The sequence below is a fragment of the Bombyx mandarina genome, chromosome 07, assembly GCF_030267445.1.
Source record: "Bombyx mandarina strain Sakado chromosome 07, ASM3026744v2".
Classification (NCBI taxonomy): domain Eukaryota; kingdom Metazoa; phylum Arthropoda; class Insecta; order Lepidoptera; family Bombycidae; genus Bombyx; species Bombyx mandarina.
Genome location: NC_143214.1, coordinates 11,918,740 through 11,937,159, shown reverse-complemented (window position 1 = coordinate 11,937,159; position 18,420 = coordinate 11,918,740). Strand labels below are relative to the sequence as shown.

General features: G+C 41.9%; 2 protein-coding genes across 3 annotated transcripts in view; both read right to left on the bottom strand.

Moving 5' to 3' along the window:
- Positions 1-1,583: 1,583 nt before the first annotated feature.
- LOC149502704 (uncharacterized) lies at positions 1,584-4,634 on the bottom strand. Its single transcript, XM_089728804.1, has 2 exons — positions 4,466-4,634; positions 1,584-2,851 (listed from the first exon to the last, which is right to left on the bottom strand). The coding sequence occupies exons 1-2, from the start codon at positions 4,587-4,589 to the stop codon at positions 2,652-2,654; spliced, it is 324 nt and encodes a 107-aa protein (XP_089584930.1). The 5' UTR covers positions 4,590-4,634; the 3' UTR covers positions 1,584-2,651.
- Positions 1,584-18,420, bottom strand: part of LOC149502703 (uncharacterized) — a 28,667-nt gene continuing 11,830 nt past the window's right edge. Inside the window, exons 2-3 of one of the 2 annotated variants that reach the window (XR_016323348.1) lie at positions 13,575-14,254; positions 1,584-1,970 (exon numbers count right to left, since the gene is read on the bottom strand). Coding sequence is in view for 1 of the 2 variants with exons in the window: in XM_089728806.1 (XP_089584932.1) it covers positions 14,055-14,254 (200 nt within the window). In the remaining variant the exon portion in view is untranslated. Of the gene's footprint in view, positions 1,971-13,511; positions 14,255-18,420 lie in introns of those variants that run through there. The other variant, XM_089728806.1, reaches the window with a different exon arrangement.

Here is an 18,420-nt window from a genome sequence, read left to right as displayed (position 1 = left end):
CCCACTGAGCTCCTCGCCGGATCTTCTCAGTGGGTCGCGTTTTCGATCCGGTGGTAGATTCTGAGAAGCGCTGCTCTTGCTAGGGTTCGTGTTAGCAGCGTCGTCAGGTTTGAGCCCCGTAAGCTCACCTACATGTTAGGGCGAAGCTGAAATAGTCTCTCAAGGCTATCAGCATAGGTAGAAAAAAAAAATGTTGAATGCGAAAAGCAAAGAATCGGCAAAAAAACACAAAACAAAATTATCCGAAGCAAAATTAAATGTATTAAAAATATAATAGGTCCTTTATATTGTAAATTAAATTATGGGCGTTGTAAAATAGAATCACGTCTAGCTTATAAAGAAAGATAAGGAGTAGCTAGCTAGCTAGCCAATGGTGGCTAATTGTTTATATTACATTATCTGTTTATAAATTTTGTTTTAAATTAGGCCGCAAGTTTCTATTGCCAGAGTATGTCAATAGTTGCGTGGAAAATTTGTAAAATCAATCTTATTAATACGCCTTTATTAGCTTCAGACGTATGTATGTTTGTAACGGAATCTTTGAACATGATTTTGACCCCCTACAAAACGTCGGATTAACTCGAAATTTTGTATACTTATTAAGGACCGATGACAATTCAATATAAAAAAAATTGAAAAAATTGAAATTGAACTAAAAAATAGAATATTATATAGAGAATAGATTTTCTATAAAAGCGTATTTTGTTACTTTTTTTAAACTATTATTTATTTTACATTTTACAAATTAGAAAATAAATAAGTTTGTTTTACAACTAAAATAATATCACGATAAAGTTATTTTTATTTAAATTTACTGTGATTATAATAGATCGTTGTTCACATTACCGTTTCACTTCTCCAGACCGCGCGATCGCTGCGGTCGCTAAGTTTATTTTGATGTTCAACATTGAACGCTCAGCAGCTTGCAAACTAGTATCAATTATGTTGAAATTCAATGAAGTCGGCAGAGCGGCAGTAGGGAAATTATTAGCATGTATAGGTAAGTGCCGCTTGCCTGTTCCCATAGCGTAACACTTAGGGCCTGTGCACACCACGTTTTTTAATCGCGCTGTCGACGCGCGTTTGAATCGATACAGACGCGATGCTAACGCCCGTTTGTATTGATACGGATGCGCGTTAGCATCGCGTTTGTATCGTTACAAACGACAACAAACCGCTCTGTAGAACAAAAGCGCGCCCTCGACGCGCGTTTAAAAAACTTGGTGTGCACAGGCCCTTAATCCTTCAGATTTGAGGGTGTCAACCGTTGTACAAATGACACATCGACTTCATATCGCAAGCTCATTCTTGACCCTTTTGATTCTTTTTAGCGGAAACTCCCAGAGCTAAATCATCTTTATTGTACATATTTATTTAGTGTTTTTAGATTTAAACGTGTAACATTGGCTTAGCGACCGTGAAAAGGCACAAATGTGAGAAAATAAACAAAAATAACAAAAAACAATACACAGCTTCGCTCCCACCAAAATAATAGTGTCAGTTATTGATAGGAAAACTTCAATGCAGGTGTGTTTAGTAATAAAGGACATAGGAATTTAAATACCATTGTAAAAAAAATATTAAATTTTATTTTCATCTTTAATGTTAATCATTCCATTTCATTGTGTTCCGTGGATTTGCATGAGATATACATATTTTCGTGTGATTACATAACATTACATAAATTTAATGTTACCCGATCTAAGTAAACAATGTAGTTAGAGCAATACACATTAATTGTTGTGACCATACATAATTTCGAAGTAATTTTTTCATTGCCCTCGTAGATAAACAAGCACACAGCTCGCGTGATGGTGAGTGGCTAATGGTCAGGGACAGAGCCAAGCCACTGTCTTCCGTTAAGCCATTAAGAAGTGTACACTTTAATTTTTTTTTTTATTACGTTGTATCGCCACTCCAAATGCCGTTAATATCGATATTAATAGATTTGCAAACATTGCATCGCTTAGCTAACAATATGCATTTCGAATAAGTTTCTTTGAAACAGCCAAAAAAAGGGAATATCTTCTGAGATTTAATGTCAGGAAAATGTCTACAAACAATTTATGTAGTGTTTTTTTTAGTCATTAACCGAAGTGTCACTTAAATCTATACATTAATACGTGAAGCAAAAACTTTGTAGTATCCCTTTTTACGAAAATTGCGCGGACGGAGGAGTATGAAATTTTCAACACTTATAGAAAATATAGAGAAGAAGTGCACAATATTATTTTTTTTTTTAAATAATGCATAAAATATACATTAAATCAATAAACAAAACATTACACACACTGCCATGTATTTGACACAACACATGCACATACAAATATACTATTTGTATATTGTCAATTGTCAAACTTTTGTTATTGTCAAATTGAGAATAAATAAATATTGTTTGTTTTTCAGATTATTTATCTGTCCAGTGTAGTAGTTTTGGCGAAATCTGTGATTATAATAAAGAATTATAATATGACAATAGAACCAAAATAATGTTTAAACTTAAAATTACAATTAATTATAGTCGAATTTCGACTACTGCGGGACCACTAGTTCAAATTAGAACTGTTTTTTGTTTAATCTAAGTACTAAGCTAATTCAATTTACGCAATTTTGTTAGTTAAGCGATGTTATACGAGAACAGCTTGGTTCCATCACTTCGAGCAGTCTTCGAGTTTGACGCATTTCTTCGTTTTCGTGTCCCTGACTGTACCAGGGTCGCAGTAGCACGCGGAGAAGTCGCAGATGGGGTGTGTCTCTTGAACTGGAACTGGCACGTCACATGTAGCCTCAGGCATCTTCGGGCGGCAGCCGGTCGTGTAGCTGTGGGTGCCTTCTTCGCAGTTCCTTGAGCCTATAAAAACAAAATATGTCCTGAAAATATTGCCAGAAAGAGAGGCGACGATTTAGAAGTCGTGGTACCCTAAAGGATAAGACGTCCGGTGCATAGGTATTGAGCGATGCACCGGTGTTCGAATCCCGCAGATGGGTACCAATTTTTCTAATGAAATATGTACTCAACAAATGTTCACGATTGACTTCCACGGTGAAGGAGTAAGATCGTGTAATCAAAATGAAAACCCGCAAAATTATAATTTGCGTATTACTGCTGATAGGATCTCTTGTGTGTCCGCGCGGGTAGGTACCATAACCCTGCCTATTTCTACCGTGAAGCAGTAATCCGTTTCGGTTTGAAGGGTGTGGCAGCCGTTGTAACTATACTTGAGACCTTAGAACTTATATCTCAAGGTGAGTGGCGCATTTACGTTGTAGAAGTCTATGGGCTCCAGAAACCACTTAACACCAGGTGGGCTGTGAGCTCGTTCACCCATCTATGCAAGAAAAAAGAAAAGCTGCTGGTAACATGCAAGGTTTTCGGAAGAATGTCCAGAGGCAGAAGTTCAATGGGAGTGGTCGGACCGGATACCCTCAATACCTCAGTGCACGAAACCAACCATGCAGCCGAGAATATACTGAACAGCTAGCCTGGTCTGCACCAGTCCTGATAGTTCAAGAGAAAATTACTCGGTAGCCACGATAAATAATATCATTAAATGAGCACAGTGGTTTTAGCTAAGAATTATACCCCTTGTCAGGCACATGGTTTTCAAAGTCTGAACGACTATTGGTTGTTCTAACGCCTGGTATTTGTATTATGAAGAAAAAAACGAGAATATCCTTCGTTAGAAGTGTTTACGTGTAGTTTGGGAGCCTCTGACCTTGATTGATTCGTGTCTATAACGATGATTGCTCTCTCGGCGTCAAACGAAATGGAGTTAAGCGTTCGGAGTCTGGCAATTTGATAATTAAGTGTTTACACGAGAACCGATTCGGTAATTATATTTTCTGATCACACGAGTATACAATATTCTTTATATGTAAAGAAATTGAAACCCAAGTGATTTGATTCAAGCTCCATGATCGTCAATAATAATAACTAGAAATAAATAACGCACGGTCATCCGGCCCAAATTAGCCGTCCCTGTGTTATGTGTACCAGAGACTGACTTGCTTTTTTTTATTGCATAGATCGGTGGACGGTCTCACAGCCCACCGTGCTAAGTGGTTACTAGAGCCCATAGACATCTACAACGCAAATGCGCCACCCACCTTGAGATATAAGTTCTAAGGTCTCAAGTATAGTTACAACGGCTGCCCCACCCTTCAAACCGAAACGCATTACTGCTTCACAATAGAAATAGGCAGGGTGGTGGTACCTACCCGTGCGGACTCACAAGAGATCCTACCACCAATAAAATAAATACATTTATATACGTTTAAATATATACATATATAGATAATAAACACCCAGTCCAAGGGCAAACAAACCTGTTCATCACACGAATGTTTGACCGATGTGGCATTGAAAACCACGACCTTCGTCACAACAGTGAGGACTGCTAACTATGGCACCATCTAGTCAGTCGATAAATTTAATTTTTGCTTCTCCATTCAATAAGTAACTCACATTTTCCGAGGATCCACACGCAGCCACGAGGATGCGCGGGCAGGGCTGTCGGGACATCTCCGATAGTGTTGGGAGCGGCAAGAGCTACCGCGATTAAAGCACACAACATTACCAAGCAACGCATTTTGATTTATTGCCGATTTCACCTAGAATGTTCGGCGCGATCCGACCGACTCTCTTAAATAGATCTTACGTACCTCTGATAGGTTATTTTGTGCGATGGTACAGTCGCGTAGAGTACGCCTTAAATGTTTTTCGAAATAATAATGAAAAAAAACGATTTTTTTTATACATGATAGAAACATTTATCGAGTTAACAATATTAGAGTAATTTTTTTGGCGGGATCTTATGTTACTCTTAATACGTTAGAGGAAGTCTGAAAGTGGCACCTGTGACAGAGAAGTAGAGAAGGGCGCCTTTGGGATGGTATGGATATGTGATGAGACGAAATGATAATGAGATTGGTAAGAGAGTGTTCACTATGAAGAGGTAGATCAAGCGAAGAAATGGTATATGATAGAGGAGTATGGACGGAGAAGACATGTTGCGCCGACCCCAGGTGACTAAGAAAAGGACAAGAGAATGATGAATGATGATGTTTTTGGCGGGATCTTATTACGCCCGAGCATTCACTCGCAGTGTGCGATCTTTGAACTAGTTAATATAATTGTTGTATCAATAATAATTGTACTTAATTCTTCTTCCTCGTTCCCTCACTACTGAGGATCGCGACCACATGTACTTTCTTTCATAGTGTTCCAACTGTTTTAATAATCAGATCTGACCATCTGGCTAGTGTTCTGCCTACGGCGCGCTTGCCTTCTATGCAATCCAAAATGATGAGCTTCTCTGATTCATGTCTGGGAGACCGTATGATATGTACCAAAAAGCTCATCATAACACGTTCTTGGCAGATGGCAGACATATTTTTTTGGACGTTTAGCTCTAGTAAAATTAACAACGAGTACTACACAATTATTTCTAGGCGGCCGAAGCACGGGTTCAACGTACTTTACTTTTTTACTGGTGGTAGGACCTCTTGTGAGTCCGCGCGGTTAGGTACCACCAGCCTGCCTATTTCTGCCGTGAAGCAGGCGTTTCGGTTTGAAGATTGGGGCAGCCGTTGTAACTATACTTGAGACCTTAGAATTTGTCTCGGGGTGGGTGGCGCATTTACGTTGTGGATGTATGTGGATGTATGGGCTCCAGTAACCACTTAACACCAGGCGGGCTGTGAGCTCGTCCACCCATATAAGCAGTAAAAAAAAACCTACCTGGTGGTGGTACCTACCCGTGCTGGTTTTGTGTTCCACCACCAGTACGTGGTCGTTCCTGTGGCTTCGTTTACGTGTCAAATAATAATATTATCAAACACTTGTGCTGCTGACGGTACTTTACACTCTATCATATTTTATAAAATAAATAATGTAAATTACACCCAATACAGGTTTTGTTTCTTACCGGTAGTGTTATGGTGTTTCACGTTTCCAATGCTGGGAACGTCACGATTTTTTTCGTTAGTTTTCAATGACTACGTTTTTGTTTATTTTAAGACCAGTCTATAAAATTAACGCTAACCTATTTTTATTTGGAGTACACGTTAAAGAGTTTACCAAATTTTTTTTTTTGGGATACCGAAAAAAAAACAATGATAATTGTAGCTGATTTTTCAATCATATATTATAATGAATTTTTTTTTTCAGGAGGATTGACGTACACGGTAAACATAGTCATGATGGATTTAATGGTAAATTAGATAGTTTTCATTTTGCACTGTTTATTCAATAATGTGTTCCAATTTGAAGTGTAGATATTGTCTCGAGGCAGTCTTAGACTTCGATTCACAAATAGAGAAGAAATACTTTTAAATTAGTCGTGTGGAATCGTGCTGCGCTTCGTTTAGCTTGGCACCGCGATCGCGTCATCGTCGGAACTCGGCTAACTTCGTGCTACGACAGAGCCTAGCCGATGGAGACGCGTAGACGCCATACGCAAATACGACTGTTTTTAAACATAATATCGTCGCTGTCAAACAAAAATCTGCTATATGCAAAAACTCAATTTTGAATTAACGAGTAAAAACATATTCGTATAAAATTTTATATGAATTTTTGAAAGAAAAAAATAGTGTCTTTGTATTCAATTTTACTATTATTACTCTCAATTGTTATTTTGTATACAATAATACATATATAAATAGCAAATATAGTTGACGGATTGTCAGTTCGTTGAGACGACTCGGATAGTTAACAATTAACCAGCCTATTTCTTCGGCTAAACGGTAATGCATCCGTTTGAAGAATGGTAGCCATTGTACGATTGGAATTTCGACTCTGGATTCGTTCATTCATTTCTCTGGGTGAGTGGTGATAATCACGTCATCTTTCCGCCCTTAATACTGGGTGGACCGTAAACTCGTCAGTTAATGAAATCAATAAAAATCGTACCGTATTAAACAATGCAAACGCACAGCAAGCCGGTCTGTCATCAGCCATTAGCGACAATGTGAGTTAGTTTTATCTTTTAATATGCCTTTAGTAGATAATATAATGATAATTATGTTTTGGCAAACAATATAATGTTTAGAATATTTTATCTAGGCGTGGCCGCGATGACAACACTAATCATGTTTGTTATTGTTCGTATAATAAATATAATTAATTATTGATGTTGTTAATTATATTGCAAGGACGCGAATCTGCTTCTGAGACTTAAATGTGACAAGTACAAAAATGACACTTAAAAAGTCGCCGAGCGCTTAAGATAAGAGCTTTGTATCTCTGTTTCATAGTTACTAGACGATGACCTTTGCTCGGTTTTTTTTTTGATAACGCCATCTTGTTGTGTCTTTAAAGCGGGTAGTTGCCCTCAATTAAAAAAAATAGTATTATTATTCGCCAACAGATGTCGGGAGGAGTCATAAAGTTGATTATCGATAAAGTTGATTATTGAAAACACGAATAAAACAACATTTTCTAAAAATAAATCGTAGCTAGATCGATTTATCGCTCCCGAAATCAGATTATATTAATAGTTGCGTAGAAAATTTGTAAAATCAATCTTATTAATACGCCTCTATTAGCTTCAGACGTGTGTATGTTTGTAACGGGATCTTTGAACATGATTTTGACCCCCTTCAAAGCGTCGGATTAACTCGAAATTTGTTATACCTAGACTCTAGCTAGACCAATGACAAATCAATACTAAAAAAATATATTGAAAAAATTGAAATTCAACTAAATAATGAAAAATAAATAATAGTTTCAAAAAATTAACCAAATACGCTTTTATAGAAAATTCAACTAAAAAATAGAAAATAGATTTTAATAAATTTCAATTAAAAAAGTGTAAGAAAAATGATTTTATTGTAAAAAAGCGTGGGGTGCTTTTCAAGATATTATCAAAATAACCCTTCTACTCATATCTGTTCATAAAATATTTATAACTACTGATACCATGCACCCCACGCCTTTTTTACCATAAAATCATTTTTTCTTACACTTTTTTTAATTATTAAAATTTATTTTCTATTTTTTATTTTTCATTTTACAAATTAGAAAATAAATAAGTTTGTTTTACAACTACATAGAATGATATCACGATAATGTAATTTTTATTTAAAGTTACTGTGATTATAATAGATCGTTGTTCATTCACATTACCGTCTCGCTTCTCCAGACCGCGTGATCGCTGCGGTCGCTAAGTTTATTTTGATGTTCAACATTGAACGCACAGCAGCTTGCAAACTAGTATCAATTATGTTGAAATTCAATGAAGTCGGCAGAGCGGCAATAGGCAATAGGCATTCTTTGTCCGAACGTTTATATTAGGTTTTTCCGGTTAATTATTCACAAAATAGAAAATAAAATACCTTTTTTTGGTATAAAGTTTGCTTTTGTGATAGTTATAGTAATAATACTCATTTTTCAATTTTTTATAAATTTTAATTAATTTTAATTCTTTCAAAAAAACCGCGCTATGAGAGTGGGGTGTGTACATGTTACACAGTGCCACTAGATGGCGCTCGAGTCATAAACAACGATCAGGTGTTTTGTACAAGCCCAGAAAAATTTAAAATGTCACGAAAGTGTAAATACGATGCTGATGCATTTTGTTTTATATCATCATCATCATCATCAACAGCCCACAGTCGTCCACTGCTGGACATAGGCCTCTCCCAATCTACACCACTGAGCCCGGTCTGCGGCTCTCCTTATCCACTTCTTGCCGGTCACCGTGCGGAGGTCATCGCACCATCTTGTTTTATATGTGGCCAATTTATTAAAGTACAAAAGCAAACTGTTTCATGCCATGTATTTTTTTTTCGTCTAATACAAACTAAAATATCGAAATTTGATGCCTTGCAATCAAAGTCAAATTTGGTGTTGAACCGTGAATTATTAGCATGTATAGGTAAGTTCTTTTTTTTTTTTTTTATGATTGAGAGATTACTTACTGGTGGCCCGGAGGCCTTTCCAGCTTCACCAGGACAGGTGGGCGAGCAAAGGCTCAGCCAGGAGGGGTGGGATTTGCTAACAACTGCCCGAGCGCCTCCGAAGGAGACCTAACAACTCAAGAGCAGTTGCTTCGCGAATGAATCTACTACCGGATCGGAATCGCGACCCACTGAGAAGATCCGGCGAGAAACTCAGCAGGCTGATGCATGGGTTAGGCTGCACGTCGACCTCTTTGTCGAGTTCGACGAGTACGGTTACCGGGGTTCCTCAGCCTGCTCCTAGTGTTAGAGCTGAAGGTATCTAATGCAAGAGTTATTGGATCTGATGGATCCGTAAGGACGTGTCTAGGGCGACGACGGTGACTTGCTCCTGCGTGATCAGGATTCGGGTATAGGTAAGTGCCGCTTGTCTATTCCCTTTTTTTTTATATCTAGCTTATTTATTTATCGTATGGCATTCGTTTACACTGCGTGGTTATAATTTAAATTTACAGTTTGTGAAATAATCGATAGCTTCTTCTGTTAAATTTTTGAGATCTTCCACTTGGCCTGCGAATTTCGTTAGTGGGCATTCCATGACAATGTGGCGCATAGTTTGCTCTGGGCATCCGCATTCACAGCTTTCGTTTTCCGTCCAGCCCCATCTCTTCCGCAGCTGGTTACAGTGGCCAACTCCCGTTCTCAGGTGGTTAAGCATGCACCAGATTGGGCGTTTTTCTCTGAAACCAGGTGGGCGGGAGTGTGGATTCAGCTCGAACAGTTCAGGTGGGATGCATCTGGCTGACCATTCTTTAACCCAGGCCTCGTTTGTGTTCCAATTGGAGTGTGGTTGGTGTGCCTGTAATGCCGGTGGGTTTCGTGACTTCAATCTCGTCGGTTTGAAGTTGGCTAGGTCCCTGTTGATAGGCAGCTCGGGTCGTCTAAGCGCCTTTTCTATCTCTGCGTATAGGTGGTGGGTGCGGCGAAGGTGGGGTGGGGCAATGCTGCTCAGAGCCGGAAGCCAGTGTAGAGGGGTTGGTTTTAAGCACCCCGTGATTAGGCGCATGGTGTGGTTTAGTTGCGTATCGACTACAGTAGTGTGGGAGCTGTTTAACCATGCAGGGGCGCAGTATTCTGCCGTCGTATATACCAGGGCCAGGGCGGATGTCCTCAGACAGTTGGCTGAGGCTCCCCACGTTGTCCCTGTCAGCTTTTGTAGGATATTGTTCCTGGTTCTCAGTTTCGCTGCGACGTTGTTCAGGTGGGCACTGTATGTGAGAGACCGGTCTAGGGTGACACCCAGATATTTGGGATAGGGGTTAAAGGGGAGAGTGGAACCTCTAAAGGTGACGTTGGGTTTCTTGTTAGCCTGTCGGTTATTTAGGTGGAAACAGCAGACTTCCGTCTTGGAAGCGTTTGGACACAAGCGCCATCGAATGAAGTAGTCATCAAGCGTGGCCATGTCGTTTTCAAGCTGACATTCCGTTGTCTCTATACTGCGGCCTTGTGCGACTAGAGCTAGATCGTCGGCGTACGCAAATTTCCTGGAGAGCGTCTCTGGCACATCGTGGGTGTACACGTTGAAGAGTGTTGGTGCGAGGACTGAGCCCTGCGGGAAACCGTTGTTCAGGACCCTGGATAAGCTAGACTTGTCTCCCAGATAGACACGGAATGGTCTGTTGGTAAGAGCGTCCTCAATAACTTTGTAGATCTTTATACAGGGGATCAGCTTGAGTAGTTTGTACAGCAGTCCCTGGCGCCATACTGTGTCGTAAGCAGCGGTTAGGTCCACGAATACAGTTGACGACTTGAGGTTTTCATTAAATCCCCTCTCCAAGAGTGTGGTCAGTGCTAACACCTGATCGCTGCAGCTGCGTCCTGGACGGAATCCAGCTTGCTCTTGAGGAATATGTTTTTCTATAGTTGGTGCAATGCGGTTAAGTATGATTCGCTCAAGTAGTTTATACATTACGCTCAAAAGGGCAATGGGGCGATAGCTATCTGCACTGTCAGCCGGCTTACCAGGTTTGAGTATTGCCGTTATCTTCGCCCGTTTCATCGCGAGTGGGATTTTTCCAGAGTCAATGATATTCGTGAGGAATTTCGCGAGCCACTCACGGGTGTGGGGTCCACTGTATTTTATGAACTCTGGAAAGATTTTGTCTTCTCCACAAGCTTTGTTTCCCTTAATAGCTCGGATACTGGCAGTTATCTCGTCTGCTGTAACTGGACGGCTGAAAAAAGGGTCTGGAGCAGTGTCTGCCTTAAGAGATTTAAGATCCTTACGCACCTCACGGGTGTGTTTTTTGTGGCTGGGTGCTTTAGACAGTTTTACAATCCTATCCGCAATTTTATTGGGGCATACTTTAGGTTCACTCTTCTGGCTGGTAATTCCAGAAGTGAAACGTTTAAGTAGGTGCCAGGCTTTACGGCTTGAATGTGCGAAGTTCATGTCTTGGACTGTGCTTTCCCATTTAGCTTGTCGTGCCTCATTGAGGGACTCAATGAGTTCGTGAGCAGCATTCCGGTCGCTAGTGGTTATGAACTCTTGCCATAGAGCTTCAGTTTTGGCAGTCCAGCATGGTATATATTGCTTCCGGTATCCCCTTGGAATGCATTTTTTAGCTGTGGAAAGTACTAGCTTTAGAAATCTTTCATAGTTTTCCCGAAGGGGTGGTATCCACCTAATGGAATCATCGAGTGTCTTCGTATAGCGTTCCCAGTCAGCTTTAGTGAAGTTCCAGCGTGGTGCGGGATATGATTGTATGATTGGTATTTTCAGGCCGATGTCGAGAAGAACTGGGCGGTGTTGGCTGTGTGGGAAGTCTTGTAGTACAGTTCTGTTCACCTGGAGGGGTCTGCGTTTGCTGTCCAAGGAGACGAAGGCGAGGTCCGGGTTATATTCACGACCCCAGCGCGCGGATTTGAAGGTGCCTTTGTCTTTGTTACTGTGGACCAGGAAGTAGCTGGATTCGTCTGCCCACTTGACAACAGATTCTCCGTTAGCATCATTATTTTTATATCCCCAGCTGGTGTGGTGGCTATTAAAGTCGCCTACTACGATGGACGGGTGCCCATAGTTTGGAAGTGCTGGTTGGGGCCATGTGCTATTCGGAGGTTTGTACAGGTTACAAACTATCATTTCTCCCACTTGGATCGTTGACATAGCGATGTTTTCGGTGTCTGTGGAGGTGCATATAGTTGAAGCTGAAGGCAGCAGGGCTTCACGTATGTATATGGCAGTGCCGTATTGGGGATGGAATGTGGCGCAGATCATGTGGAAGCCGGGAATCGTTCCTCTTCTAGCGAGTTGCGTGAGGTCAGCAGTGTGGGTCTCTTGTAGCAGAATGATGTCAATCTTATTATCTATGGCAATTCTGAGCATGCATTCAGTTTTGGCCTGGCTAATGCCTTCTATGTTTAAAGAACAGACACGGACGGAAGGTCCTATATCTTTAGTCATTTGGCACTGATTAGTGCTTGCATTTCTTCGAGCGCATCCAGACATATTAGGGTTTATAATTGACGCAGTGTAGTTGGAACCGGGAGATCCTCAGGAGGACAGTTCGGTTGCCAGATTGTTGCACTATTAGCACCACCCAGGGGTCACGTGTAGGGTAGCGGTGGGGTAATCTCCTACGGACGTTATGCAACTTCGACCCCGCCTCTCAAGGCTGATAGCCTTGAGAGGCTATTTCAGCTTCGCCCTAACGTTTGTAGGTGAGCTCACGAGGCTCAACCGGAGAGTTGCTAACACTGACCCTAGCAAGAGCAGTGCTTCGCAGAATCTACCACCGGATCGGAAACGCGACACACTGAGAAGATCCAGCGAGAAACTCAGTGAGCTGTGTCTGTGGGTTAGTTCGCTCGTCGAGCCCTTCGTCGCAAGCGATGGGTTTGACGAGGACGGTGACCGGAAAAGCGTAACACTGAAGCCTTCAGATTTGAAGGGTGTCAACCGTTAAATAAATGACACATCGACTTCATATCTCAAGCCCATTCTTGACCTTTTTGATTCTTTTTAGCGGAAGCTCCCAGAGCAAAGTCATGTTTATTGTATTTATTTAGTGTTTTTAGATTTAAACGTGTAATATTGACTTAGCGACCGTGAAAAGGTACAAATGTGAGAAAATAAACAAAAATAACATAAAACAATACACAACTTCGCTCCCACCAAAAGAATAGTGTCAGTTATTGATAGGAAAACTTCAATGCAGGTGTGTTTAGTAATAAAGGACATAGGAATTTAAATACCATTGTAACAAAAATATTAAATTTTATTTTCATCTTTAATGTTAATCATTCCATTTCATTGTGTTCCGTGGATTTGCATGAGATATACATAATATTTTCGTGTAATTACATAACATTACATTAATTTAATGTTACCCGATCTAAATAAACAATGTACTTGGAGCAATACACATTAATTATTGTGATAACACATGATTTCGAAGAAATTTTTTTTATTGCCCTCGTAGGTAAACAAGCACACGGCTCACCTGATGGTGAGTGGCTAATGGTCAGAGACAGAGCCAAGCCACTTCCTACTGTCAAACCATTAAGATACGTACAGTTTCGGAATGTATTTTTTTTGTGTTCAATCAAAATTATTACGTTGAATCGCCACACCAAATGCCATTAAATAGATTTGCAAACATTGCATCGCTTACCTAACAATACGCATTTCAAATAAACTTCTTTGAAACAGCCAAAAAAAAGTGAATATATTCTGAGAAATTTACCAGGAAAATGTCTACAAATGATTAATGTAGTGTTTTGTTCGTCATTAACCGAAGTGTCACTTAAATTCCATTTTTTATATTATTTTTATTGCTTATATGAGTGGACGAGCTCACAGCCCATCTGGTGTTAAGTGGTTACTGGAGCCCATAGACATCTACAACGTAAATGCGCCACTCAACTTGAGATATAAGTTCTAAGGTCCCAGTATAGTTACAACAGCCCCACCTTTCAAACCGAAACGCATTACTGCTTCACGGCAGAAATAGACGGGGTAGTGACCCGTGCGGACTCACAAGTCCTACCACCAGTAAAAAGCTTTAGTCTAAGTTTAAGTCTAAGTGCTAAGCTAATTAAATTTCCGCGATATTGTTGGTTAAGCGATATTATACGAGAACAGTTTGGTTCCATCATTTGGAGCAGTCTTCGAGTTTGACGCATTTCTTCGTTTTCGTGTCCCTGACTGTACCAGGGTCGCAGTAGCACGCGGAGAAGTCACAAACGGAGAGTGTCTCTTGAACTGGAACTGGCACGTCACATGTGGCCTCAGGCATAATGGGACCACAGTCGTTCGTGTAGACGTGGGTGCCTACTTCGCAGTGCCTTGTGCCTAGAAGAACACAATATGTCCTGGAAATATTGCCGGAAAGAGATTCGACGATTTAGAAGTCGTAGTACCCTAAAGGATAAGACGTCCGGTGCATACGTGTTGAACGATGCACCGGTGTTCGAATCCCGCAGGCGTGTACCAATTTTTCTAATGAAATATGTACTCAACAAATGTTCACGATTGACTTCCGCAGTCAAGGAGTAACATCGTGTAATCAAAATGAAAACCCGAAAAATTATAATTTGCGTATTACTGCTGATAGGATCTCTTGTGTGTTCGCGCGGGTAGGTACCACTACCCTGCCTATTTCTACCGTGAAGCAGTAATCCGTTTCGGTTTGAAGAGTGTGGCAGCCGTTGTAACTATACTTGAGACCTTAGAACTTATATCTCAAGGTGGGTGGCGCATTTACGTTGTAGAAGTCTATGGGCTCCAGTAACCACTTAACACCAGGTGGGCTGTGAGCTCGTCCACCCAACTAAGCAAAAAAAAAAAACATATAATAACGCTCACTAAGCACCGTGGAGAGTGCAATAAAAATAAAATAAAAAAATAAAAGCTGCTGGTAACATGCAAGGTTTTCGGAAGAATGTCCAGAGGCAGAAGTTCAATGGGCAGGTCGGACCAGATACCCTCAATAGTGCACGAGAAACCAACCACGCAGCCGAGGATAGACTGAACAGCTTGCCTGGTCTGCACCTGTCCTGATAGTTGAAGAGAAAATTACTCGGTAGTCATGATAAATAATGTCATTAAATGAGCACATTGATTTTAGGTAAAAATTATACACTATCAGGCACATGGTTTTCAAAGTCTGAACCACTATCGGTTGTTCTAACGCCTGGTATTTGTATTATGAAGGAAAATAACAAGAATATCCTTTATTAGAAGTTTTTCTTTGTAGTAAGTTCAGAGCCGCTGACCTTGATTGATTCGTGGATATAACGATGACTGCTTTCTCGGCGTCAAAATTCACGTTTACGATTCGGTAGTGTGCGGACGTGCATTCCGATCCGTTGGTCGCTTGCGATCTGCGTCTCGGAGTCCATATTTGTGCGCTGCAGTGTTGTAACCGCGAACTCACCCCTATACCAACTGTCTTTTTCAAGGCAAAACCAATCGCTACGATCAGGCTTCCTGTGGCACTATCACAGGCTAGCGATTTCCTAACCCTTCCCAAAACAACAGTCTTTTTCAAGAATAGACCCCCGCTCGTGGTTCCGCCCGCTGTAGCATTATACAGCTCGAGCGGGTTCCTTCCTTTTCCCCGCCGATTGCCGTTTTCACGGCATAGGCATTCCCCCCCCTGCTCCTTGCTGTCCTGCAGCACAGGGGGGTTTAAAATCCTATCCAGGGCCTCTCCTTTCGGCGAGTTCAACAAAAGTCCCGGGGCCGTCCGACAATTAGGGCCGAATACCTCCAATATAGGGTCGCCCGTGGCAATCCCTCCCCCCCCCGCGTCCCTCGCCGCGTTTTTCAACCGTGCCTCGGAGGCACGCGCCGCGCCCCCCGCCGCCGTAACAAATTCGAGCGCACGTTCCCATGGAGCGACTCGTGTAGCGCCTAACGCTACCCCCCACCCTCGCGCCTGCGTCTATTGCGTCGATTACGTCATCACGCGCCTCGTCCGTCGCGACCTCGATTGTCTCAAGTCCAGGCTCCGATACCGAATCGGAGATGGATTTCGAATCCGCGTCCAGCCCTCAGCCCGGAACCTCGGATGGTTTCCAAACGGTTACCCGCGGAAAAAAGCGAACCCGCGTCGTGGAGTCCCGGAGCTCCACGACTAAACAAACAAAATCCGCGACCGCTTCCCGCCCGCAAGTAGTCGTGACACCGGAGTCGGACTCCGCTCGCCGCGTAACTCCACCGCCGCGTCCCAAACCCGCCGCGCCCGCTCCTAAAATAGCTGGCCCGCCCCCGCTGATTCTCCAGGAAAAAACCGCGTTTAAACGCGTTTCCCAGGCCCTTCAGGCAAATAAAATTAACTACACCCATATACCATACACCCATACGGCCTCGAAGGTCAAATATCTAGGCGTCACCTTTGACAGAGGGATGACATTCCGTCCCCATATAGAAACGGTACGCGACCGCGCCGCGTTTATACTAGGACGACTCTATCCAATGCTTTGTAGTCGAAGCAAACTGTCCCTCCGCAATAAGGTAACTCTCTACAAAACTTGTATACGCCCCGTCATGACGTATGCAAGCGTAGTGTTCGCTCACGCAGCCCGCTCCCACTTGAAATCCCTTCAGGTTATTCAATCACGATTCTGCAGGATAGCCGTCGGAGCGCCATGGTTCCTTAGGAATGTGGATCTCCACGATGACCTGGAGCTAGACTCATTTACTAAGTATCTACAGCCGGCATCGCTGCGCCATTTTGAGAAGGCGGCACGACATGAGAACCCTCTCATCGTAGCCGCTGGAAATTACATACCCGACCCAGTAGACCGAATGGTAAACCGTCGACGTCGCCCAAAGCACGTCATTACGGATCCTCCTGATCCATTAACGGTGCTTTTAGGCACCACAAGCACCGGTCATCGTCCTCGTTGAACCCGTCGCTTGCGACGAAGGGCTCGACGAGCGAACTAACCCATAGACACAGCCCACTGAGTTTCTCGCCGGATCTTCTCAGTGGGTCGCGTTTCCGATCCGGTGGGGTAGATTCTGCGAAGCACTACTCTTGCTAGGGTCAGTGTTAGCAACTCTCCGGTTGAGCCCCGCGAGCTCACCTACAAACGTTAGGGCGAAGCTGAAATAGCCTCTCAAGGCTATCAGCATAGGCAGGAAAAAAAAAAAAAAACGGCGTCAAACGAAATGGAGTTTAGCGCTTGGAGTCTGGCAATTTGATAATTAAGTGTTTACACGAGAACCGATTCGGTAATGATATTTTCCGATCACACGAGTATTGATGTGATTTGATTCAAGCTCCATGATCGTCAATAATAATAACTAGAAATAAATAACGCACGGTCATCCGGCCCAAATTAGCCGTCCCTGTGTTATGTGTACCAGAGACTGACATGCTTTTTTTTATTGCATAGATCGGTGGACGGTCTCACAGCCCACCTGGTGCTAAGTGGTTACTAGAGCCCATAGACATCTACAACGCAAATGCGCCACCCACCTTGAGATATAAGTTCTAAGGTCTCAAGTATAGTTACAACGGCTGCCCCACCCTTCAAACCGAAACGCATTACTGCTTCACGATAGAAATAGGCAGGGTGGTGGTACCTACCCGTGCGGACTCACAAGAGGTCCTACCACCAATAAAATACATACACTTCTAACGTTTCAATATATACATATATCCATACTAATATTATAAATGCGAAAGTAACTCTGTCTGTCTGTCTGTCTGTCTGTCTGTTCCTCTTTCACGCCTAAACGGCTGAACGGATTTTGATGAAATTTGGTATGGTGATAGATGATAACCTAGAAATGGTCATAGGCTATAAATAATCACGCCATCGTTCTTAGGGGGTAGGCAGTAGGCAGATAACTAAATTGAGTTAGTGATTTTTAGTCGTTTTTGTTGGGACTTTTGCTCTTTCACGTATAAAAGGCTGAACAGATCTTGATGAAATTTAGTAAGGTAATAGATGGTTACCTAAAAACGGATATAAGATCAAAATGATCACGTCATAGTACTTAGGGGGTAGGAAGTAGGCAGAAAACTGAATTGAGTTAGTGATTTTTTTATGGTTTTTGGTGGGAGTTTTGCTCTATCATGCCTAAACGGCTGAACGGATTTTGATGAAATTTTGTTAGGTGATAGATAGTAACCTAGAAAAGGATATGGGCTATTAATATTCATGCTATCGTACTTAAGGCGTAGGCAGTAGGCAGAAAACTAATTAAGTTAGTGATTTTTAATAGTTTGGTTTAAAAGTTTACCTCATTCACGCCTTAACGTCTGAACGGATTTTTATAAGACTTGGTTAATATAAAGATAGGATCCTAGGCACGGACACAGGCTATTTCTTACGGCGGGAAAATACCTCATTCCCGCGGAAATCTAGCGTGATCGTGTCAAGAAGCGAATGACGCCATAGCTACTGAAATGATTTTGATGTTTTTTTTTTTAAATGAGTGTTACTAAGACTTAAAGTTAGTATTTGATCACTTTTCTAACTTAGAGGGTCGGTAGGCGCCAT

Excerpts from the sequence above, each read along its gene's own strand:
- LOC149502704 (XM_089728804.1), bottom strand. The coding sequence starts at position 4,589 with ATGCGTTGCTTGGTAATGTTGTGTGCTTTAATCGCGGTAGCTCTTGCC. Across the intron at positions 2,852-4,465 it reads CGTGTGGATCCTCGGAAAAT|GCTCAAGGAACTGCGAAGAA; the intron begins GTGAGTTACTTA and ends TTGTTTTTATAG.